Genomic DNA, 27,184 nt, shown 5'->3' on the forward strand with positions numbered 1-27,184 from the left:
AAAAGGCAACAATACCATGCTTAAGAAGAGTAATGTGAGCTGGCTTAATGACTATCATCCTGTAGCATTCACATCTACGGTGATGAAATGCTTTGAGAGGTTTGTCATGACTAGACTGAACTCCTGCCTCAGCAAGAATCTGGACCTACTGCAGTTTACCTATCACCACAATAGATGCAATCTCATTAGCTCTTCACACTGCCTTGGATCACCTGGAAAACGCAAACACCTATGTCAGGATGATGTTCGTTGACTGCAGCTCAGTGTTTAACACCATCATTCCTGCAATCCTGATTGATAAGTTACAGAACTGGGCCTCTGTACCTCCCTCTGCAATTGGATCCCCGACTTCCAAACTGGAAGACCACAATCTGTGTGGATTAGTGATAATATCTCCTCCTTGCTGATGATCAACACTGGTGCAACTTAGGGGTGTGTGCTTAGCCCACTGCTCTACTCTCTCTATATCCGTGACTGTGTGGCCAGGTGTAGCTCAAATACCATCTATAAATTTGCTGATGATACAACCATTGTTGGTAGAATCTCAGATGGATATGAGCGGGCATACAGGAGCGAGATATACCAGTTGGTTGAATGGTGTTGCAGCAACAACCTTGTACTCAACGTCAGTAAGTCAAAAGAACTGACTTTGGACTTTAGGACGGGTAAAGTGAGGAAACACGAACCAATCCTCAGAGCAATCACGTGGAGAAAGAGAAAGTGAGCTCAAGTTCCTGGGTGTCAAGATCTCTGAGGATCTAACTTGGTCCCAACATATTGATGCAACTATAAAGCAAGACAGTACTATATTTCATTAGGAGTTTGAGGAGATTTGGTTTGTTAACTAGAACACTCAGACTTCTATATATGTACGGTGGAGAGCATTCTAATAGGCTGTATCACCATCTGGTATGGGGTGGGGGTTGATGTGGAGGTGATACTGTACAGGACCGAAAAAAGCTACAGAAATTCGTGAAAGTAGTCAGTTCCATCTTGGCTACTAGCTTCTGTAATAACCAAGACATCTTTAAGGAGTGGTGTCTCAGAAAGGCGACATCTGTTATTAAGGACCCCCATCACCCAGGACATGCCCCCTTCTCATTGTTGCCATCAGGAAGGAGGTACAGAAACTTGAAGGCACACACTCAGCTTCTTTCCCTCTGCCATACAATTCCTAAATGGACATTGAACCCATGAACACCACTTCACTTTTTAAAAAATATATATATTTCTGTTTTTGCACTATTTTTTATCTATTCAATATGCAATATTTAATTTTTCAATATGTAATTGATTTACTTATTTCTTTCTATATTATCATGTATTGCATTGAACTGCTGCTGCTAAATTAACAAATTTCGTGACACAGCTGGTGATAATATTCATTGAAAGCAGGTGATAATCCAGTTTTCTGCATCAATAAATTGGGTGAGTTGGTGAGATAATGTTCAGTATTACACTTAAGGAAATTAGTGCAGTAATTACAAAGGGGATGAATACTTCTTCAGCCTCACAATTTTGTTTTTTTAGAAAATTGTTGACCAGTTTTGGAATTTTTCTTTTGATTTCACATGATGCACAGTGTTTGTAGATTAGCTCAAAAGATCCTACTTCAATATATTTTAAATTTAGACAATGAGACAGTAACATGTGAAATAGTTGTGGGAACTGAATACTTTTTCAAGGCACTGTTTGTCTGTATTACATAACAAAATGTGCACATGAATCAAGCCAAAAACTGGGAGAACGTGAGAGGTTAAAAAGTAGAAATCTTAGTTCCTGCAGTTGGTACAATGTAACAGTTTTGGTTCTGTTTTTACTAATAATTTTTTCAACTGTCAACCCTCAACATGCCATTGATCAGAAATGCACTTATAGTGTATTAGAAATGTAATTGAGTCAGGGTTTTGCTTTATTGTTTAAACTTGAATTACTTGGATGGAAAGGGTATGTTAGTTTCAGTTCACTTTCAGATACTTTCTTCTTAATTAAAGGAACAGATAAATGTGTCTTAATTGATCTATTTTGCTTTCACTGCACCTCCCATGGCAGTTTATTCACTATAAAGGGACCCATTTGTCTAAGGTAGTAAAACTTTGTTTCTATTTATTCATTGTGATGTCTGCATGAAATTAGTTTACTAAAATTTTGCAAATTCCTTTCTTTACACTGTCAAATGCAATGATTTGGATGTAAAATGTACTGAGTTGGATATAAAATATATCTGCTTTTATGCAAACGGCACCAGAACATCAATGGTGTGTATTGTCCATCGTTATGTAATATAGTTTTTATTTGTCTTGTAAAGAAGCTTTCCAGGATGTTTTACAAGAAAAGGGCAGATACTTAAGAGAAAATCAATGAATGAAGAAAATGAAATATAATATTTTTTAACAAAGTGTTTGAGGTATTTGAATGACTAGGGTGGAGTGGTCCTTGATTATGTTAGCTGCTTCCTTGAGGTCATAGGAATTATAGAGAGAGCCAGTAGAGAGGAAATTGGTTTGCATGATGTATTAGGCTGCTTTCCTAGCTCTCTGCAATTTCTTGCTGTCTTGAGCAGAGCAGTTGCCGTCCCTAATGACTCTTTTAACAATTCCTAAAGATGCACTCAGTTGTAGCTTTCAATGATGATCTATAAGAATTGGTGAGTCTGATCAGGGACATGTCATATCTCCTTTGCCTTTTCAGGAAGTAGAGGCGTTGATGTGCTTTTTCAGCCATTATATCCACCAGGACAAATTGTTGGTGATATTTACACCTTGGAGCTTGACACTCACAATAGTCTCCACTTCAGCACCATTAATACAGACAGTTGTGTACTCTACCCTACTTCCTGAAGTCAAAGACGGGCTGCTTGATTTTTTTGACATTGAGGGAAATGCTCTTGTCTTGACAATGTGCTATAGATTCTATATTGTCTCCTGTACTGTGGTTTGCAGCTGTTAGAGAGATGCGGCCAACTGTAGTGACATATGAAAACATAAATGGGGAGAAAAGCCGAATTTGGCCACGGTGTCGTGAGTGCATTGAGGGTTTCGTAGGGGCTGAGGCCACAACATTATGAAACACCTGTATTGAGGGTCATCGCTGAGATGGCTTTTGCTGATTCTGTCCTGCCTATCGGAAAGTCAAGGATGAGCACAAGAGAAGGTGCAGAGTATTAGGTCTAGAATTTGGAGCTGATGATGTTTTCTGGTAACCAAAACTTTTCAGAAGTGCATAGCATTGTGAGCATAAAGTAGTCCAAGAACTATGGGGACCATAGCATGTGGGTTATCAGGTTGTAGGGCACAGCATCGAACTGTAGAAAATAGTATAGCATGTTAGATCATAATCAGTCCTGCAGTATTGACACAGATGATGTAAACATTGTTGTGGTCTGTCACTTGGACATTTATGTAATCTAACAGGTGCCAGAATCTGGATTGCAGGTATTGCCATTAAATTTAGTACTTATCTCCAACTGTGTCTGCACTGATCAGATGATAGTAAATGGAACCAAGTAGGCAGAGTCTGGCTGCTCTCCTATCTAAGGAGGTTGGAATGTGGATGTGTACGGTAGAATAATCGCATCCAGAGTTTTAAAAACGTATTCATGTACTTTTAAGCTGAAGCAAGGGCAACCACAAGCAACAGTACAGAAATAAAAGTAGGAAGTGTTCGGGATATTGAGGTTATGAATTCTAAAGTTAAACACTTGAGTTCGTGATTCAATTTCAGGCACATGCTGGGGTAAACAATGAAGTTCACTGTTAAGAATTAAAATTTTTGGCTGGGACCGAAGGCAATAGCTCTATTTTCCCAATATTTAGATCTTGGAAATTTCAGGTCATCCTGAACTGGATGTGAAAGAAGCAGACTGTAAAGATTAGTAGATATAGGAAGTCTCAAGAGAGGTGACGGTACAGGAGAGCTTCGTGTGATAAAATTGTTGTTTATGAAAAGAAATGCATTGAGACATGTGCACTAGTGTGAAATGGATACCATAACTGCAAAATTTTAGTAACATTTTCTACTAAAACAAGAAATGTGCTTAGATTTAAATTTATTTAGGTCAGCAGGAATTTAACAGGATGTAAAGAAAATGTACATCATTTAGATGTTGCATCATTTAAACATAATACAGTGGATTCTGGTTATTGGGACACGTCAGGACCAGTAAATTTTGGGCCAATTAAGCAACTGCCCCAAAGTTTCATGGAAATAGTTAAAAATGTGTTTTTAAAAAAAAGACAAATTATCATTTAACTGAGTAACAAATTATTTATTTAGGTGAAATACAGAACAAATTAGAATACTATCTATACTACTACAATACTATAAAACTGTGTATTCATGATAATTAGCACAGAGGAATTCATTCAGTGTACACTGACGTATTCTTTTGATTAACTAAATGAACAAAATCAGTGCAGATATGGATTGCCTTCATACAGTGCTTTGATGATTGTATCCTTCAAATCTTCATTTTCATTGTTACATTCAAGATTCTCAATACCTTCAAATTCTTCATACTTGTTGAAGTAATGAAATAGTTTCATTTTCACTGCTAGCTATTTCTGGCATCTGCAAGGCTGAATGCTTGAAACTGTAGTGAGCAAAACAGTTCTGAATTATCTTACTGCTTATTTCTCACTAACTATTGTGACAAATATAGTTTTTTGAATACAAACACATTCAAGTGATGCTATTTAAAAACCATTTGCTTTAAGCACGCTGTACTGTACTGTCTAAAGGCCACACTACGTTCACATGACTGACACTAGTTCAGTAACTGGCTCCTGCCCCAATTAAGCGGTATAGTGTCCCAATTAAATGAAGGGAATCCTGGCTATTTTCTTGATTTTTGTTTTCTGTTCTTAATGGCCCAATTAACCGGAATCTACTATATTTTATTTTTGCTAATCTATTTTGTGGACATATATGTATTTAAAGAGTTGAATAACTGCTTAACATTTATGATTTTTTTTATTAGACTTGAGTTTGAGCGACAACAGCGAGAAGAACTGGAAAAACTGGAAAGCAAGAGGTATGGATAGAGTAAAATAGAATTTTTATTATTTTCGAGGCTAGCACACTTGTAGTTAAACCAAAATCAGTCATTCTTTCAAATCCCTACAAATACTTTATAATTTGTTGCTTACAACAGGAATTCTGCAGATGCTGGAAATTCAAGCAACACACATCAAAGTTGCTGGTGAACGCAGCAGGCCAGGCAGCATCTGTAGGAAGAGGTACAGTCGACGTTTCAGGCTGAGACCCTTCGTCAGGACTCACTGAACGAAGAGTTAGTAAGAGCTTTGAAGGTGGGAGGGGGAGATACAAAATGATAGGAGAAGACAGGAGGGGGAGGGATGGAGCCAAGAGCTGGACAGGTGATTGGCAAAAGGGATATGAGAGGATCATGGGACAGGAGGCCCAGCGAGCAAGATGGGGGGGGCGGGGAACCCAGAGGATGGGATCGCTCCCTACGTGACTCCCTTGTCCATTCGTCCCCCCCATCCCTCCCCACTGATCTCCCTGCTGGCACTTATCCTTGTAAGTGGAACAAGTGCTACACATGCCCTTACATTTCCTCCCTTACCACCATTCAGGGCCCCAGACAGTCCTTCCAGGTGAGGCGACACTTCACCTGTGAGTCGGCTGGGGTGATATACTGCGTCTGGTGCTCCCGATGTGACCTTTTATATATTGGCGAGACCCAACGCAGACTGGGAGACTGCTTTGCTGAACACCTACGCTGTGTCTGCCAGAGAAAGCAGGATCTCCCAGTGGCCACATATTTTAATTCCACATCCCATTCCCATTCTGACATATCTATCCACGGCCTCCTCTACTGTAAAGATGAAGCCACACTCAGGTTGGAGGAACAACGCCTTATAGTCCGTCTGGGTAGCCTCCAACCTGATGGCATGAACATTGACTTCTCTAACTTCTGCTAGTGCCCCACCTCCCCCTCGTACCCCATCTGTTATTTATTTTTATACACACATTCTTTCTCTCTCTCTCCTTTTTCTCCCTCTGTCCCTCTGACTATACCCCTTGCCCATCCTCTGGGCCCCCCCCCCGTCTTTCTCCCTGGGCCTCCTGTCCCATGATCCTCTCGTATCCCCTTTGCCAATCACCTGTCCAGCTCTTGGCTCCATCCCTCCCCCTCCTGTCTTCTCCTATCATTTTGTATCTCCCCCTCCCCCTCCCACTTTCAAATCTCTTACTAACTCTTCCTTCAGTTTAGTCCTGGCGAAGGGTCTCGGCCTGAAACGTCGACTGTACCTCTTCCTAGAGATGCTGCCTGGCCTGCTGCGTTCACCAGCAACTTTGATGTGTGTTGCTATAATTTGTTGCTTAGTTATTTTGGGTTTTGTAATTTTTGGATGTTACTGTATTAAAATTTGAAACTTGGGGCTTTTTTTAACATGTGCTTGCGTGTTATTTTTAAATGCTAATCACTTTATTTGGCAAAATTTGGCCTCAACTACTTCAAAGTAAATTTTAATTGATTGTTTTTTTGTTTCAAAATCTATTTTTGTATTAATTTTCAATGCCTGTTCATAGATATGTCAGGATATTGAACTATTTTGTTAGAAACTAAACTTCTAGTCTTCATTACTGGAGACCATCATTTTGGCTGATTTTGTTTGTTGTCATGGGTGATATTAGGATGACTATAATGTCTGTCGTCTTATGATTGTGGCTTGCTAAAGAGCTTTAAAGTCATTGTATTGTTCGTGACTGGTATATATAGAATCAAATTTATATTTTATATTTGATAATATTACCCTCACTTGAGTATTTTTGTAGGCTTGTTATATTCTTCAAAATTTACTAATTCAGAATCTCGGCAATCTTTTTTTCCTGATTTCTACCAAGATACTTTATCTGCAAATGTGATGGAGCTTTTGCTTTGATAATAGTGCAGAAGAAAATGTATTTAGATGAATTGCAATGAAGTTCAGCAAGAACCAATGTGCTGTTTTGGATATTTATGTAAAGGTCCAGATCATTGTTCAAATATGAATCAAACAATAGATGTTTGAATTACTCAGCAGATCAATCTGAATTTTTGTCAGATTCTGAAATTTAAATATAAGGCTTAATGTAGCTTTAAATGTAAGATTCGGCAATTACTGTTTCATTTTTTAAATAATTGCACTTTATTTCTGTGCATAGGAGACTAATTGAAGAAATGGAAGAAAAACAGCAAACAGAAAAATCAGAACTAGAAAGGTTGCAGCAAGAGGTGGAGTCACAACGCAAAGAGACTGAGATTGTGAAGCTTCGCATCAGAAAACAGGAAGAAAGTCTGAAACGCAGAAATTTAGACATTGAAAGTAGACTTAAAGATTTGATTGCTGAAAAGGAAAAATTTGAAGAAGAACGGCAAAGAGAACAACTGGAAATTGAACTGCAAAAGAAAAAACAAGAAGAGGAAATTCATATACGGGTTCAGAAAGAATTACAGAAATTACAGGAACTCCATGAGCAAGAGAAAGCAGGTAAACTAGAAATTCTCCGAGAACTGGAGAAGCTTAAAAAAGAAAAAGATGAACATAGCCTGAAACTGGAACTAGCAAAGAGAAGACTTGAAGAAGAAGCAAAAGATCAACAGTCACTTGTTACACGACTGGGAGAACAGCTCAGAGAAAAACAGGAAACTATCCAACTGCTCAAACGAGATGATGTGCAAAGCATTGATGAAGAAAAAGATATCCTGGAAGAAATTAGAGAAGTTTTTCTTAAAGCTAAGGAAGCTAGGCCTACTGGAGGTGAAGAGCCTGAAGATGTTCAAAGAGCAAAGCAAAGATACATGGAACTGAAGAAAACACAGCTGGAAAAATTCACAGTATTGGAAGAAGATGCCTTTTGTCAAAAAGAGTTTCTAGAAAAGGAAATTATGATGGAGCGTGAAGTTCTTGACCAGTTAAGGCATATGCAGCAAGACTCTGTAAAAGTTCTTCAGAAAGGTGGTGCAAGTAATGCCTTAGATTCAGGCGAATTGATTGGGGCATCAGAAAAAGAAAAAGAGGTCGAGCAAAGGTTGCTGAACAAAGAACGACAACTTGATTATTTGATGGAAAACCATTTGCCTTCACTGACAGAAGAAAAGCAGAGAGCTGCAGATATCCTTGACCAAGGTCTCCCTAGTTTGGATGTTGTACTTTACCAGACAGAGAAAGAAATCGAAGAAAAAAGGGAGCAATTAGCACAGTACAGAGCTAGTACGGATCAGCTCCAGCAACTCCAGCAAACTTACGAATTTACTGCTAATATAGCTCGACAAGAGGAAAAAGTTCGAATGAAAGAGAAAGAGATAATTGAATCACGAGAAAAACAACAGAGGGAGGCACTAGAGCAAGCTGTAGCCAAATTAGAGAGGAGACATTCTGCTCTTCAGCGTCATTCAGCCATTGAACTTGAGATTGAAGAACAGAAGCAAAAGCTAGCAACATTAAATAGCTGTGAAGAAACAGATCTTCGCAATAGTCTGGAAGCTGAACGGAAAGCACTAGAACAAGACAGAGAAAGGTGAAATGCCTTTAAATAAATTCTGAAAATTCAGTTTTCAAATAATATGTAGTTATAAAATTGTGAGTTTACTACTTTCAAAATAGCAGGATCAAATGAACATTTTGTCACTCATCAGTTAATTAGCTCATGGATTACCAATTGCTCACTGAGTCATATTAAAAGGTATCTGTTTATGAGCACAAGATGAAGAAATGAACTGTATTCCAATCTGGGTCCTCTGGGTAAATAAGCTGCTGACAAGTTTTGTCAAGGTCTGTAAGAGGAATTATTATATTGATAAAAAGATGGATTTTGCCTTTGCTAAATCAATATAGAAGGATGTTGACAACTCTTAGATAAATGCTGGTAACGTGCGTGCTCAAAATCTATCTCTCAGATGAAGAAAGAAACGAAGCAAAAATCTTAGCATGTATTTAATGTAAACAGGTATTTAGTTCTATATTTTGAAAAGATTGCTCTCAATTTTGATAATAATTAATTTTTTTCATGATAATATAATGCCAATTGTACCTTAGGAGACCACATAGAAAATGCTGCAACAAGCCTACTTGACACATTAAAGAATATCCAACTGGAGTGATTCTTTTGTTTTCAACATTCTGATAAAGCTGTTCTCAAGCTTGAGTGGATGTTGGGAATCAGTGCATGGCTGATTTGTGCATTTGTATTGTTTTGTATAGATTATCCATTTTGAACACCATCTGCGGCATTAAATAATTATTGGTTGCTTTTGGCATGGTCAACCACAGAATAAATAATACCAACTGCTCTAAGTAAAATATAATTCTGGGATTTTGATAGGGAGAATCCTTATTTCAAATACAAATGCTAAAATGTTCTGTTTTTAGATAAAGTGGACTGATAAACAGTTCCTCAGGATGCTGGGTAAAGGAAATAACTTCCATTTATTTTTTTTATATTTAAAACTATCCATCAATCCCACGGTATTATTTTAAAATTTATCTGTTTCAGGGAACACATTATTATTCTTTAATAAACAGGTTCTTCCCACTCCTTGGATCTGATTTGTTTGATGTCACTGTCTGGTTCCCAGGATTGTTTTCACAGTGTAGGTGTTGTCCTTGGAGCTGATCTAGCTCCCCTCAGTGCCAACACTTGACACAAAGGAAAGGGTTTATGTCAATACCTGTGAGGCACTTTTGGAAGCCACCCTTTTAATCATGTAGCCATGACAGGCTAAAGCTCCTTTTGAGTTCTCAATCTATGTAGCAAGGGTTTTGTTTGGCCTAACAACAACAAATCCACTTCTTGAACTGACAAATATATAGCCATCATATCCTGGTCAAAATGAACAAGTTTTCTTACACAGTAAAATATTATTTGTTCATCATCCATTTGTTAGTAATGTTCTTTATCAGTAATCCAAGTTTAATTTTTGATAGAGGTTCACTGGCCCTGCCCGCCCCAATCTTATCATTTACCATTCATCTTAATGGATATATAAATTTTAATTAGTAACGCATTGATCTAACATAGTTCAAAATCCAAACAAGCTGTTCATCTAAATGTTGTGAGTCTACTGTTAATGCCTTTTGACATGTGGCTGTTTGGCAATGAAAGAAACTATTTGATCAGGGTCATCTGAACTACTGCAACTTATACAATTCCCTTTGTGCTTAATACTTGTATCCCAAACAGTCTCTGGTTTGGCTCTGATTTTTGATTTACCAGTATGATGCAATATCGAATTTAATATTGCAGAAAATAAGAATAATAATACTTAAGCAAACAGTTCAGGTAGAATCTGAATCTCACATACAAACCATCCTTCAGGCTTTACCAATTAAACTGGTTATCTTAAAAAGCACTAAGGATTTGAATTAAAATTGGACAAGCCATTTTCAAAAAGGGGCTGGATATTTGATATTCATTCATTAGATCTGAAGGTTCTTTCCTGGGTAAGGTCAGTAGTGATGTGTTGTGTCCTCAGTCTTGACTCAATTCAAGCCTAATTGCTGTAATTGAGAGGCATTCTCATCATTCATTACCCCTCATCTATTCTTCTTGATTTCCATGTCAAATTCACTTCAGTGCTGATCATATTGTTGATATCATTCTGTTTCTATCTATCTGTTTTCTTATTCTCTTAAACCATTTTAATGGTTGTGTCTTGTATGTACAGTTAATGAGATCTTCTTTTACTATAGGCTAGAACAAGAAATTCAGCAGCTGAAGCAGAAACTTTGTGAAAATGACGTGGTTCTAAGGGTTTGTGGAACTCAGGAAGAGAAATCATCCCTTGCCAGTCCTGCAAGTCCTAAAAGATCTCCATCAGTTATGACGCCAATAGCTGATGATAGGTTTGTTTTCAAGTGCCTACTTTTGCTATCTCATTTTTAATACTAAATATAAGTGAAATATTGATCTAAAATATGGTTAGTACTGTAGATACTTTGTTAAATATAGATCAAAAGTTGCATAGAATCCAAGGAAATGTGAGCATGTGGAGGCTATTTGGTCCCTGAGCCTTCACTGCCATTCAGTAAGATCCAAACCAGCTTTGGCCTCTATTGCTCTCTCCTACCTCTTCTCGATAACCCCTTTAAAGACTACCTGCCTTGGTCATCAATGATTCAGCTATCATAGTTCTCTAGGATAGAGAGCTCTGAAGATATACAACTTTCAGATTTAATTTCTTATCAGTCATAAAGTTATATGGCCTTGAAACAAGCCCTTGGCCCAATTGACCAAGTACCTATTTGAGATAGTCCCAATGCCTATTTTTGCCCATATCCCCTTAATTTTCATATATCTGCCTAAGTATCTTTTAAACTTTGTAATTGGACCCTTTGCATATACCCACCACCTTCTGTGTTAAAAGGCTTGCCTTTCACGTCTCCTTTAAACCTTTCCCCTCTCACCTTAAACTGAAGCCCACTAGTCTGAGACTCACTCTGAGGTTGGGGAAGGGGAGTGGTTAAAGACTTGTGACTATTTATCTGTACCCGTCATGTTTTTGTAAAGCGCTATGGTCATCCCTGAACATAGGTTTTAAGAGAAAAAAGCCTGTCTTAACTGGGTTGATCTCTTATTTTATAAATGTTCTCCTTATCTCCACGTGGTAAAACATTTTCTCAGCTTCTAACGATTTGTTGGAGAAACTCAGTTGGTCAAGTAGCATCTCTGGACGGAAAGCAATTGTTGACATTTTGGGTTGAAGCTCTGTATCAGGACCCAAAACGATGAAAATTCTTTACTTCCCACAGATGTTGTTCGACCTGCCAATTTCCTCCAGCAGAATCTTTGTTGTTCCAGATTCCAGCATCTGCAGTTTCTTAATTTTTCTCAGCATTTAAGGTGCTCAGCATCATGTCTCATTCTTCTAAACACTTTATGAATATAGGCCCAAACTGCTAAATCTTACTTGGAATATTGCCATAGGAAGATGTAGGAGCTTTAGAGAGGTTGCAGAGATTTATCAAAATGCTGCACAGACTTGAGTGCATGTATTATGAAGATAGGTTGAACGAACTAGGGATTTTCTCTTTGGAAAGAAGGAGACTTCGTAGAGGTGCACAAGATGATAAGAGGCATAGATAGACTGGATAGCCAAAGACTTTTTTCCAAGGCAAAAATGGCTAATACAAGGGGGCATAATTTTAGGTAATTGTAGGAAGTCAGATTTCAGTTCTTTACAATTAAAGTGGTGGGTGTATGGAACACCCTTCCAGGCATGGTGATAGAGGTAGATACATTAGGGGCATTTAAGAAACTTGGATAGACAAATGGATATTAGTAAAGTGGAGGGTTATACTGTATAGGAGTGAAGGATTAGATTGATCTTAGAGTAACATAGAAACATAGAAAACCTACAGCACAATGCAGGCCCTTTGGCCCATAAAGCTGTGCCAAACATGTTCTTACCTTAGAAATTACCTAGGGTTACCCATAGCCCTCTATTTTTCTGAGCTCCACATACCTGTCCAGGAGCCTCTTAAAAGACCCTATCGTATCCGCAGTAGGTTAAAAGATCGGCACAACAACTTCAGCTGAAGGACTTGTATTGTACTTGTTCTATGTTCTTATAAGCTCAATATCACAGAAGTGATTTCTGAATTGCCTCGGTACAAGTGTATACCTCAAACTGTATGCACTACCTGTAACATTGGTCACCAAAGACCTATAAAAAGACTTTGCTATCTTTCTTAAGGAATAATGCCCTTTGCATTTCAAGCTCCACACCCAAAATGCTGGTGGAACGCAGCAGGCCAGGCAGCATCTATTGGAAGAGGTACAGCCGAGGTTTCGGGCCGAGACCCTTCGTCAGGACTAACTGAAAGAAGAGATAGTAAGAGATTTAAGAGTGTGAGAGGGAATCCAAAATGATAGGAGAAGACAGGAGGGGGAGGGATGGAGCTAAGAGCTGGAAAGTTGATTAGCAAAAGAGATACAAGGCTGGAGAAGGGAGAGGATCATGGGATGGGAGGCCCAGGGAGAAAGAAAGGGGGAGAGCAGGCAAGGAGTTATAGTGAGAGGGACAGAGGGAGAAAAAAGAGAGAAAAAAGGGGGGAAATAAATAAGGGATGGGGTAAGAAGGGGAGGAGGGGCATTAACAGAAGTTAGAGAAATCAATGTTCATGCCATCGGGTTGGAGTTCTCCCTCTCCCCCTCCCACTTTCAAATCTCTTACTATCTCTTCTTTCAGTTAGTCCTGACGAAGGGTCTCAGTCCGAAATGTCGACTGTTCCTCTTCCAATAGATGCTGCCTGGCCTGCTGCATTCCACCAGCATTTTGGGTGTATTGCTTGAAATTCCAGCATCTGCAGATTTCCTCGTGTTTGCCCTATGCATTTCATTTGCCTTCCTAACTAATTGCTGCTCATGCTGTCAGAAGCCTTCTAAATTGTTTTAAAAGGCGTATGACAGCTGAAGAAATTTAAAGACGGTTTAAATAGATGTATCTGTTGTTAAAGTAAAACAAAAAAGCGCCATTTCTCATAAAAAGAATGATTACAGACTGAGAAATTAAAGCATGGAAACGTATTTATACTAGACTATATCTACCTCAGTTAATATTGTTTAGGGGAGGAAATCTACAATTCTTATCCCAGATATCGTGAGTATGACTTCAATCCCAAATCAATAGGAATATCACTGTTGAATCTGGTGATATTGATCCCAAGGTTCTTCAGAAGTCAAAAATGAGGCATAAATCTTGGTGGTTGTGGCTGTTTTTATTAAGTATTACAAGAACAAAGAATGAACAAAGGAAATAAAATGTGGTTGTCTCTTATTGAGACTGGAGATGACATTCCAGTAATAACATTAACCTATAAAATAACCAAATTCAAGTGGCAAATCATCTACTGCAGAAAAACTGAGAAGCTTCTGGAAAAGACAGAATCAGCTATACTACAATTATTTGAAAATTTACTGAGCATTTATATGTATATAGGTGATTATATTAAAATTATAAACAAACACAAGTAAGTTAAACTACCAGGAAAATGAAAGAAAAATATCAATTTTTCACCCTCATCCAATGCTGTTAAATTGTCTAAAATTAACATAGAAAAGAGATCAGATTAGGTGCTTTCATAAATGGCCTGGCCTGGACAGGTTCTTGTGCATCCATGAAACTGGCCTACTTCTTAGCAAATAAGCATAAACAATGGTGCACCAATTTTTTCATGTGTTTTTCTGTAAAAAAAAAATTACACTGGCTCTTTAAATAAAGCATCCTCTCCAATCCACTTAATTGTACCGATCAGTTGTTTATTGATTTTAACTGTGTTAGTGTACCACCTTCATAAGCTGGTATTATATCTACTTTCTTTCACCCGGGAGTTGTGAAATTGCTGTTAATTCTGTTAAATTTAAAGAACAAAATAAATGTCATTTTCTGATTTGCAAAACTTTATTTTGTACTTTCCAGCAGTGGAAGTTGATCTCTTAACAGTTGTAATTATTGTGCTTTCAATTTCATCCCATTTTATCATGCCACAATGATTCATAGCTTGAAACTTCAAACATATAACACATGTCATTTCTTTTGTCTTTTTCAGACTAAATGCATATATTGAAGAAGAAGTTCAGCGGCGACTAGCAGAAAAAGCAAAATTACAAAAATATCATGAAATAAATGATACAGCTGACCTCTCCCTTTCGATGGAGCAGGTCCGTGTGTTGGTCTCAACTTAAAGCTAACTTTTGCAATTTTTAGCATATTCAGTATGTAGTTTTAAAATACTGCTTCCTTTAATGACAGAAGAAATAAGACTGGCAATTCCGGGATAAGAATCTGGTTTATTATCACTGTCTTATATAACATGAAATTTGCTGTTCTGTGGCAGCAATACCATGCAGAGACATAAAATTACTGTAAATTACAAGTAAATAGTGCAAAAAGAGGAATCATGAAGTTGTTTTCATAGACCAATCAAAAACCTGATGATAGATGGGAAGAAGATGTTTCTGAATCATTGAGTGTGGGTCTTCAGGCTCCTCCACCTCCTTCCTGAAGGTAATAACAAGAAAAGGACACACCCAGATGATGAGAGCCCTCAGTGATGGATGGCATCTTCTTGAGACATCGCCTCTGGAAGCTGTCCTCAGTGGTGGAGAGGCTTGTACCCATGATAGAGTTGACTAACTCTACCACCTGCTGCAGCTTCTTGTGATCCTTTACATCAGAGGATACAACCAGTCAGACTGCTCTCCACTGCACATCTTTGGAATTTGTAAGTCTCTCGTGACATACCAAATCTCAAACTCCTAACAAAGTCGAACTGCTGATGTGTATTCTTTGTGATTGCATCAATGTGTTGGACACCCAAGATGTTAAACCTAGGAATTTGAAGCTCCTCATCCTTTCCACTGCTGATCTCTAAATTTGAACTAGTGCGTGATCTCCGAAATTCTCCTTCTAAGTTTGAGGAGATTTGGTGTTACTAAAGATTCTTATAAATTTCTATGGATATATAGTGGAGAATATTCAGACTAGTTTCATCACAGCCTGGTATGGAGCCTCCAATGTACAGAATCGTAAGAGCTACAGAGGGTTAGAAACTCAGCCAGCTTCATCACAGTTAACAACCCTCCCCACCATCGAGGACATCTTCAAGAGGCAATACCTCAAGAATGTGATATCTATTATTAAGGACTCTTGACACACTTTCTTTCTACCATCAAGAAGGTTGTATAGGAACCTCTTCCCTAAGATACAGGACTCAGCGATTTAGGAACACCTTCTTCCCCTCTGCCCAGCCATTTCTGAATCATGCATGAACACCACCTTATTATTTCCTTTTTTGAAGTATTTATTTATTTTGTAATTTATTTTAAAAAATGTCTTTGTACTGTTGTCACAAAGCAACTAATTTCACACTATATGTCAGTGATAATAAATCTGATTCTGAAGTCCACAATCAATTCCTTAGTCTTACTAATGTTAGGTACAAGGCTATTCATACAGTTAGATTTCAGCTTGTGGAAAGTAATGGCATCCAAATGTATCTCTAATTTCACACAGAGTTGCCTTTTCACTCTTACAACGTCTTTTTGTATGTGATACCTAGACTTGTAGGATTCTGCTTCAAAAGTTCAAACCATCTTTCCACTATTTTTAAACATTTCTATTACCCATGTGAGCCATTCTGGGATATCCCTCAACAGAGGTCACAGTGCAGAATGAAAACCATGTCTAGCATTGATGCTACATAAATTTTGAATAGAAACTTCTATGTTGTAATGGTGAGTTGCAATTAAAATAAGATTTTGGGTCTATTTCAATGTAAAAGGAAGATTATACATTGGCTTCAAAATTAAATTGGGGACTATATGCTATCCTGCTTTAAGTATATTTGTACAAACTATCTACCTTTTTAGTTAATTCATTGAAACAACAAACCAGTGTCATTGTCCTTTCCATCAGCAACATATCCAGCCTTGAGACCCTAGTTACACTTAATTGGCTTCATTGAGCAGGTCACAGTTCACATGCCTGACACCAGATGTCTGAAATCAGCACCATTCTGAGCTCTATCACTGAAAGAGATCAGCAGGCAGACAGGGGAAAAAAACAATCAAGAAAGTACACAAGGCCTCCTTGTAAAGAATGTAATATCCTAGTGATTCTAGTGAATCCCTGTATTGTGTCTTGCCAAGTGCACCGATCTGCAGCTGGGTGGCCTCTAAGACACCAGGCAGACCCTAAACCATGAATGCATTTTGTATTTCTAGGGCTCAGTCATTGAATCTATGTTCATATTCTTTCTCCTCTCTCTTTCTCTCTCTCCCTGCCATTTCCCATTTTTAAGTTATCATTAGTCAAGGTATGAAGGTGACTGCCTTTAAGGGAAGTATCCCTGTGATCATAGTGGTGTGACCAAGTGTCAGCTGTAACACTAGATTGCTATAAAGATCTTTATAATAAAGCAAATGCTTTTTACATTTAATGCAGGTTTTGGAGAAAAACATGCCTCCACTGTTGTATGAGGGTCACAATCTGTTTTAAACTTTGAAATCAGTGCTTTTATAATTTGCAAAGCCGTTTTAGCATTTTGACTTTAAATTAATTTTTGTACCAAAAATGTATGATTTTCTTACTTACAAATTTACAATGAATCCTCTTATTAGTTAATTGCTGTCGGTTGGTGGTTCAAAGTATTAATGTAAATATTCTAACAGTTCATGTATTAAGGCACTCAAAGTTCAAGTTCAAAGTTCATATGCGTGACCACATACAACCCTGAGATTCGTTTTCTTGTGGGCATACTCAATAAATCCATTAACCATAATAGAATCAATGGAAGACTGCACCCAACAGGGTGGACATCCACTGTGCAAAAGACAACACGCTGTGTAAATACAAAAGGAGAAATAAAATTCCTTTATTGAAGATTGCATACAGTCATTGATATTGAACATTTGGTTGAGTGCTCCATATGCTTCATTATTTCACTGTAAAATTATTTTGATTTGGACAAGTTGGAAGCTTAAAATTCATATGTATGTTTGTTTATCATGAACTCTTTGTCCTTGTAACAAGCTTCATGAGCTGTGCCCCTAGGTTGGATTCTTAAATGAGACAGAAATCATTAGATAGATAATGATATAGTTACTGAGCTGAGGCAATAATAGTGATCGAAGTTGTCAGCGGATGTAAGTCATACTTAGTAGTCTACAGATACTGTAAAATAAAATACAATGCAAGATAAAAATGAAACTAATGATAAATCTGGTTTTTTTCAGGAACATGGGAATCTTCAGAATAATATAAACCAGCGCAAGCTAAAATATGAGGTATTATTCATTTTTTATTGCAAATTTCTTTTCTATCAATGTAACAATTATATGCTACAATTTTAAGTGGAAAGTAGCTTTCAAGATTATATTAATTGAAATCCAGTAGTATAATTTACATTTTGATTTGCAGAAAATGGGGGTTAGGCAATTGACTGTGAAGAAGTCCAGAATAAATGGCAAATTCACTTCTTTAGATCACTTGTCGATGTTATCATCTGCTGTAAATTTGGAAAATACAAAAAGAAAGTAATTTGAAGGACAGCTAAAAGATTTGAAGGCTGGCTTTAAAACGTAGGTGTCTCGGACAATACCAAAATAATTTTTTTTTACACAAATCGCCTATTGGGATTGAATTGAATATTTAAAACTGATTTTATTGTATCAACATAGACCCTCATCTTCCATGCTTGCTTTGACGCTACTGGTTTGAGTCTAGGTTGGTCTGCAGATTTAATAATTTTTTTAAATCATTTCTAAGCCAGGCAGCGGAATCTTTTCCGGTGCTGTAAGTGTTGAATTCAAATTATATGATTTGTTACACTACTAATAATGATAAGATTTCCCCTGGAAATTTAGACAGCCCTTAAGGGTATTATTGTACTGAAGTCAAATGTAAAAGTTAAATGTCTCAAATTGTATCAGGTGTGTAAGCACTTGTATATAAATCCGGTCATAATCTTCTATTTTATCCTTCATTCCTCAACTCTTACTTCTATAATCAATAGTATGCAGTAGTGCATAGTTCATTTCGAATGGAAATTTATTCATATTGTGTATTACAATGTTAAGCATTGTTAATCAGTCAAATGGCTCAATGATTTTTTGGAAAACAAAAACCCATTAGTCATCATTGTCAATTTAATTAAAATTTCATCTAAAATTTCATCTTTGGAATTGGTATTGGTTTATTATTGTCACATGTACTGAAGTACAGTGAATGGCTAGTCTGGCATAGTGTTCATATGGATCAACTCATTATACAGTGCATTGAGGTAGTACAAGTAATGCAGAATAAATTGTAATAGCTACTGAGAAAGTGCATAGTGCATAGACAAATGGGTTCAAAGTCATAATGAGGTAGATTATGAGAGCAAAAGTCCATCTTATTGCACTAGGGAACCATTCAATAAGTCATATGACAGGAATGTAGAAGCTGTCCTTGAGCCCGGTGGTATGTACTTTCAGGTTTTCTGCCCAATGAGAGAGGGAAGAATAGAGAATGTCCAGGGTGGGTGGGTTTTCGATTATGCTGACTGCTTTACTGAGTGTGGACAAAATCTATGGAGGAGAATCTGGTTTCAGTGATGTCTACAAATCTCTGCATTTTCTTGTTGTGATCACAGTGAAGGTATTGCACAATGATATAATTGTACAAATATTGTTTTTGCATTTTTTATACTAATGAATGTTTAATTTATCTCAGACTATCCCACAAACCTAATCTTGGGTTCAATGTTTCTGTTATTCAGTTAATATTTTAGCCTGAGTAGAAGCAGAATAAATTATTTTCTTTAGTGCAGTCTCATCATTAATTTAGCTGAATGATGCTAATCTTTTCTTCAAATGCCAAAGAATATTTTTCCCATTATCTGAAAATGTAGTGGTACTAATTCAGAAGACTTAAGTAGATAGTTATTTAATTTCTTAATTTTCTTTTAAAAAAGGTCAACCATATGTGTGAAAGAAAAACAAAAAACACTGATGTACATAATTACAGTGTTAGTTACATTAGGCTGGACCAAGATACAGATAATAGAACATAGAAGAGTATGGCACCAGGACAAGTCCTTTGGCTAATGATGTTGTGCCAAATTAAGTAAACTATTGAGATCCAATTAAATGAATCCCTTTTGCCTGCAGGTAGTCCATTATCCCTCCATTCTCTGCATTTTCATGTGCCCATCTAGGGGGCTTTTAAGCACCTCTATTGTATCTGTCTCCACTCCCATCCCTGGGAGTTCAATCCAGACACCCACCACATTCTGTGTGTAAGATTTTTAAAAAAGCAAAACCTTCCTCACACATCTCGTGCTTTCTCTCTCTCTCACCATAACTTCCATGTCCTTTAGGATTAGACATTTCAACCCTGGGAAATGATGCCAGATATTTATTTAGCCTCTCATCTAAGAGCTATCCACTTAGATTTTTCTGCTCCAGAGAAAACAACCTTGGTTTGTCCACCCTCTTCTTACAGCACCTTCCCTCAAATCTAGGCAGCATCCTGGTAAAACACTTCTGGTCACTCTTCAAAGCCTCCACATCAATTCCTGTAATGGGACAATCAGAAATTAATGCAATATGCCAGATATATACGAAACAAAGTTTTATCATCTTACTCTTATACTCAGTGCCTCAGCTAATAAAGGCACGCATACCATACACCGTCTTTAACACACTATCTTTTCCCTAATTCTAATATAACTTATTAGAAAAAGTACATTGAATTTTGAAAGCAAATAATTTCCCCCAACTAGGCTTTGCTGAAAACATAAAATTGAAAATCTGTCTGTACCTTCAAGGAATAATAGTCTGAAAACATGTGAAAGAAATGAGTGCATATCTTGCATTGTCAGTCCAAGATAGAGCTAACAAGGGTTTTACTTTGTCAACTACAGAACTCTCAGGAGTTCATCATGCAGGTTAGTAAATGGAAGTATCTGTTCAGCATATATTGCTAATATGCACGTGTCTAATCATTAATAAAAGAACTATCTTTCTTGAAGTATATTTAACTTGAGTAAACTTAAATTAAAATTTTCCATTTATCATTTATAATTTCAGTTGACTCCATAGTTTTAATGTCAATAATTGTTGAATATATTTGAAGTTCTGATGATGAGCAAATGAAGGCTTAGATTTTGTGAATGCAGGTGAAGATATGACAAAGGGTTACCCAAAGATTTTTGCCAGATTCAAACTTGGGCTACACAAACATTTCTAAAGAAACTCAACAGAATTAGCTACAAATGCTTTTACTGCGAGCCTGTCAAAGTGTAGTTACCCTGTAATAGATAATTCAACTCCTGATGCTGCAAAGCTCTCCCATCATCTGCAGGGTGCAAATTGGGAGTGTGAGGGAATACTGTCTACTTGTGTGGAATAAATGTAGTTTCCAGATACACATGCTAAACTGGACACTATTAGGACAAAGCAGCTCGCTTGATTGGGACTCCATTTACCACTCTGACATTTATTCTGTCCATCACTGGTGCACAGTGGCTGCATGTGTACCAACTACAAAATGTAGTGTTCTCAAGCACACAACTTTGACCACCAGGGGTTAAGACAGCAAATGAATTGAAATACCATCACTTGCATGTTCAACTCCAAGCTTCATAATTTCCTAGCTTGGAAATCTATAACTAGTGCTTCATCATTACTGGGTCTGAAGCCTGAGACTCCTTCAAAAGGAGTGTGATGAGCAAGATGGCAGCTCATCTGCATTTTTTCAGGTACCCAAGATGGGCAATAAATTCTGGCTTTATCAGTGACACTTCGATCCTGAAGAATGAATAAAAGCACCTTTATTCCCCCATCCTGTGTCCATCTTGCTTGATACAAAGGGTAGAACTTGTGAGGATCTTGACGTTTGTTGAATTATTGGAATCTCCAGATATTTGCTAATGTTTTTCAGCTTCTTGTGCCACGCTCAAATGCAATTAGGCTGCCAAGAGCCATTGGCATTTGTGGAAAAATAACAACCACTGACAACCTAGCAGTGAAACTCTGCTCCAGCTCTTAAATGAAAAGGAACTTGAAATAAATTACATATGCCGTGTATCAATTGTGTGCCTGTAGTTGTCTGTCATTTTGTTCTGATTGGCAGGCATTTTAAAAAAATGCTACTATTTTCAAGCCTCTCGACATCATCCTTGTTTTTTGAAGTTTATAAGCTTGAGAGGTACACACAAGGAATAGTCTGCGCCCAGACCTTTATCTTTAAGAGACTTTTCCTTTTATTTCCTGCAGTTGAATGACTTTAATAAGCTGTGATAATGTTTTGTAAAGCACTGAGAAGTTAGCATTTCTTTAATAAATCAGTAATACATTTTGTATATTTAACAGTATTTCTTCTCCCTTCATATGCATGTTCTCAGTCTGTGCTTTAATATTTTGCACAATCATACTTCCTCATTGATATTTCAAGATTTCTTGTAATCTTTTGCTTTAGCAGCGCCTCTTTGCTCGATCACTGGATATTAGTCCAAACAACCTAAAGGATCCTATTAAAATTAGTATACCCCGTTATGTCTTGCGTGGACAAGGGAAAGATGAGCACTACGAGTTTGAGGTGAAGGTGAGTGTTTGGCCTTGTTTCCTTTCCAATATAGATACGGAAGCTATGGATCATTCATTTCTGAATTATAAAATCTCTGAGAAGTTTTTTTTCCCACATAGGAATTATAATTTCATTTTATGCAGATCTTTTGGGACTGGGCTATCCATTTATATGAGTAGATTTTTAATTGAACTGCAAATTATATTAATGCAACCAACATTCAAAAAATCTAAAAGTGATTTTAAATTGATAGATAGCCTTGGCTGACAGATATGCAGTACCACTATAATTTTAATATAAATGACCTGATCTCTAAGGACTGAGATTTAATGTAAATCCAGTGAAATCAGAAATATGGAGTCCTACTTCTTTTATTTTAAAGAGAGGTTAGAGATTCTAACCTGATTAGAACTAATGGCAGGAAGAAAACAGAATGGCTCACAGGAATTAGGGAATTCATGTATACCATTTTTATAATGAAGTACCACCATGACACAAGCCAATCCTGATGAATCTGTAGCATATCATAAGGAACATCAAGCGAAATTATCAGTAGAGTATCAGGAGAATTGCTGAACAAAAAAAAAATGTAAAGGCATTTTTATTGTTATCTGTGGCAAAATGTGTTGCTGGCAATTCATCAAATGCATTGCAGTTTTCAACTTCCTGGTGCATTTATTTCCTTTTGTGTCTTACTTTCATTTCCATGCTTCATAAAATAGCATTGACCTGGATCATCTGATTAAAATCTCCAGTTGCCCTTGCTGGAATTTGCCTATGTAGTGAACAGATGTTTAAGACTCGGTTAAGTTGGTGGAAGTCCATTGCTTCTCTTCAGTTTGGATCAGTGCTCTGCCATTGGTCACTGCTGATAGATGCCTAACCTCTACAGATTTCAGAGTGCTTAAGATGGAAAATCTGACCTATAATTGCAGTTCAGGCATACATTGATTTCATTTATGGTGGGGGGGGGAATGTCTTCAATCAGAAGCTTAAACGTAAAGTAATTTCCCTTTTTAAAAAAAGCATTAAGTTGATTTAAATAATTAAAAATGTAACAGGAAGAAGCTGTTTTAAGAGTAGTAATATTTAATTGTCTTCTATAATTTTTGTACATATTTGGGAAAAAAACACATTTGCAGACATTCAATTCCTGTGATAGATTTATTGGCCAATAGGGTTTAACTAGGAGAATCACTTTGGGAGGGGAGTGATATTGCCAGTATTGATTGTAAAGGCAAAGTACTAGTTCTCCCTGATCAGCTGGGAACTGGCTTCTCAAATGGTAGACTGCATCCATGGTACACCTAATGCGGGTATGAATTTTGAATGCAGGATACCAACAAGCATCGGCAGCTTATTAGTCCATGCAAAACAAATTGAATTTATATTAATTGATGGGAGGTGGCTATTGTTGGTAATTGCCCATCTCTGAGTTCCCCTGGATTGCAGAGGGTGTTCGCTACATTGCTGGATTTGAAAATGTAAGTGGACCAAATCAGGTAAGGCCATAAGATATAGCAGTAGAATTAGACCATTTGGCCCATTAAGTCTTCTCTGCCATTTCACCTTGGCTGATCCAATTTTCCTCTCAGTTCCAATCTCCTGCCTTCTCCCTGCATCCTTTCATGCCCTGACCAATCAAGAATCTACCAACCTCTGTCTTAAATATTTCCGATGATGGCCTCCACAGCTGCCTTCGGCAAAGAATTCCACAGATTCACCGCTCTCTGGCTAAAGAAATTCCTCCTGATCTCCATTCTAAAAGGATGCTCCTCTATTCTGAGGCTGTGTCCTCTGGTCTTAGATTTTCCCACTACAGGAAAGAACCTCTCCAAATCCACTCTAACAAGACCTTTCACCATTTGATAGGTTTCAATGAGGTCAGCCCTCATTCTTCTGAATTCTAGTGAATACAGGCCCAGGACCATCAAATGCTCTTCATATGACAAACCATTCAATCCTGGAATAATTTTCGTGAACCTCCTTTGAACCCTCTCCAGTTTCAGCACATTCTTTCTAAGGGCCCCAAACCTGCTCTCAGTACTCCAACTGAGGCCTCACCAGTGCTTTATACAGTTTCAATGTTACATCCTTGCTTTCATATTCTAGTCCTCTTGAAATAAATAAAAACATTCCTTCCCTGATGAGCATAATGAGCCAGCCCATTAGGGTTTCTTAATTTTTAAGTCCATATTTACTTGGAGCATGTTGATTTCTTACTTGCCATGATACAATTCAAGATAATATCTATGGTTTTCTCTACAGTTCACTAGCTTCTGATTCAGTAGCGTAACCACTGTGCCACCATAACAGTCTACGGTGTTATCTTGTTTTACCATTCTTCAGTAGTTCCCACACAATTATTCAGGCAACGCATTTCACATAAGAAAATAATTCAAATAGGCAAGAACAAATAAATGTTTAGACATTAAGGAACTTTATGATATTCTGTTATTTAATAGATTTTCTGAGTGTAATTGAAAATAATTTTATGTGTATTTGGGCTGTGCAGTCAAATGATTTTATTCTGAAGGAATAAAAAAATTGTGATCTGTTAGATAACTATTTTGGATGAAACTTGGACAGTGTTTCGACGTTATAGCCGCTTCAGGGAACTGCACAGAACAATGAAGATGAAATATCCAGAGGTAAGTTAAAGTTTTAAAATTTGAGAATATCTAATTATTTAAATAGTGAGGTACAAATTTCATACCTAACAGAGTCGAATAATAGTGAATGCAATGAATGATGCAGGACTATGCCATGCTTGGTGCAGCTTGGGACAGGGTGGGGATACGGGGGAAGATAGGGGACATTGGACAGTCTGGGTCAATGTAGTTTTTTGCCAAATGAGAAATGAGTTCGCTCGAGTTCTGAAACTGTCTTCTGAGACAATGTTTGGAAATCCTAGTCTTTCCAAAATGATTTGACTTTCTTTTTGGTTTGGTACATTGCATTTGAAAGCATTAGTTCTTTTTAAGCAATTTCCTGATATCTTACAGTTAACTTGGCATGTATTTACAAAAGAACTAATTAATTTATTCTGTCTTTGAAGTGTGATGCTGCCATTGTTGTAAGAGCTTTTCTTGAATGCACAATTTATGACATGAACTGAGTTGTAGCAAACAAAACAGTCTGCCAATTAAGTATTTATTTCTGTTTCTGAAGAAGCCTTTATAGAGCCTTATGATCCTTTACTGTAGTCGTGTACTAATGCTTTCATTATATGGTAAGCTTGCATTCCACAATTACCATCAAACCTAAAGACATCTCCTTTATGTGGCAATGAAAATGCATTTGTATAGCCTTGTGGAAATTCCCTTTAATTTATTGTTATAGATTTTTAATATGGCTGATTATGAAATGTATGCCCAGATATTTCCTCTGACCTGTTCACATTGTGTTGTTATGCAATACTTGTATCTGCCAAAGCAGGCATGGCACCAAGAAAAGCTCAGGTGTTTATCAGAAAATGACTGTAAGCTGTATGTTTATCTGTTTGAAAATTTGTTCTTGATATAAAGAATATAAATTAAATGGAAAAGATGAAGTGAGAACCAGAAATATGTAAGCAGGAAGATTTGGTAAGGGGAGAATATGAATATGAATAGCAAGGAACACTGAATGTTTGAATAGCCATCAAACTCAACTCCAGATTTAATTCCAGAAAGTTTATTGACACTGTTGATTCACAACAACCAACCTTTAATCTCTATATCTCCCAAAAAAAAGTGACTTAAAAATCCTTTAAACCAACCAAGGGTTCCCAATTTTTTTTATCTCATGGGCCAATACCATTAAGCATGGGGTCCATGGACCCCAGGCTGGGAACCCCTGCTTTAAGCTATAATAACAATTCTTGCTAGTTTTTTTTTATTGCATGTAGTGGAATGAATTGCAAATGTCACTCCGCACTTTAAGACTGAAAGGGAGGCAGAAGAAAGAAATTATTGTCCAATTAGCCTGACTTCAGTGGTTAGAGTCCATAATTAAGATGAGGTTTCATGGTACTTGGAAGCCAAAGACAGCCAAAAATCTTGCCTCTCAAATCTGTTGGAATTCTTAGAGGAAATAACAGGCAAGATAGACAAAGAAGAATCTGTGGATGTTCAATCACAAACGAGAGAAAATCTGCAGATACTGGAAATCCAAGTAACACAAAATGCTGGAGGGAGAGAGTGAACAGTCAATGTTTCAGCTCAAGACCCTTCATCAAGATGGATAATGACTGTAATCAGTGGATGGTGTTCACTTGGATTTTCAGAAGGCCTTTGATAAGGTGCTACACATGATGTTGCTTAATAAGACAAGAACCTGTGGTATTACAGGAAAAATACTAGCATGGATAGAAGATTGGTTGACTGGCAGGAAGCAAAGAGTGGAAATAAAAGGGGGCCTATTCTGTTTGGCTGCCAGTGACTAGTGGTGTTCTGCAGTGATCAGTATTGGGGCCGCTTCTTTTCACTTTAGGGAAACATAGAAACTTACAGCACAATACAGTACAGGCCCTTCAGCCCACATATGTGAATGATTTGGATGACAGAATTGGTGGCTTTGTGGCCAGGTTTGCGGATGATATGAAGATAGGCGTAGGGGCAAATAGTGTTGAGGAAGCAGGGATTTTTTAGAAGGACTTGGACAGTTTGTGAGAATGGTCAAAGAAATAACAGGTGGAATAAAGTGTAGGGGGTTGAGGGAGAGGTGACACCCCTCGCATACACTTTGGTAGAAGGAATAAAGGAGTAAAGTAGGCTATTTTCTAAATGGGGAGAAAGTTCAAAATTCAGAGCTGCAAAGGGACTTGGAAGTCATCGTGCAAAATTCCCTGAAGATTAACTTGCAGGTCGAGTTGGTGGTAAGGAAAGCTAATACTTTGTCAGCATTTATTTTAAGAGGACTAGAATATAAGAGCAAGGATGAGGCTTTATAAGGCATTGGTCAGACTACACTTGGAGTATTATGGGCAGTTTTGGACCCCTTATCTAAGAAGTGCTGGTACTGGAGAGGGTTCACGGGAATGTTTCCAGAGATGAAAGGGTTAACATAGGAGAATTTGATGGCTCTGGGCCTGTAGTTGCTGGAATTTACAAGAATGAGAGGAGA

At 37.4% G+C, this 27,184-nt stretch overlaps 1 protein-coding gene across 2 annotated transcripts in view; it reads left to right on the top strand.

Moving 5' to 3' along the window:
- The window catches only part of kif16ba (kinesin family member 16Ba), a 180,748-nt gene that overhangs the window by 102,865 nt on the left and 50,699 nt on the right, over positions 1-27,184 (top strand). The window contains exons 18-24 of one of the 2 annotated variants that reach the window (XM_063056132.1): positions 4,979-5,032; positions 7,174-8,529; positions 10,701-10,853; positions 14,559-14,670; positions 17,746-17,796; positions 21,971-22,096; positions 24,640-24,729. In XM_063056132.1, the coding sequence (XP_062912202.1) occupies positions 4,979-5,032; positions 7,174-8,529; positions 10,701-10,853; positions 14,559-14,670; positions 17,746-17,796; positions 21,971-22,096; positions 24,640-24,729 (1,942 nt within the window). The remainder of the gene's footprint in view (positions 1-4,978; positions 5,033-7,173; positions 8,530-10,700; positions 10,854-14,558; positions 14,671-17,745; positions 17,797-21,970; positions 22,097-24,639; positions 24,730-27,184) is intronic. The other variant, XM_063056133.1, reaches the window with a different exon arrangement.

The sequence above is a fragment of the Mobula hypostoma genome, chromosome 8, assembly GCF_963921235.1.
Source record: "Mobula hypostoma chromosome 8, sMobHyp1.1, whole genome shotgun sequence".
NCBI lineage: Eukaryota > Metazoa > Chordata > Chondrichthyes > Myliobatiformes > Myliobatidae > Mobula > Mobula hypostoma.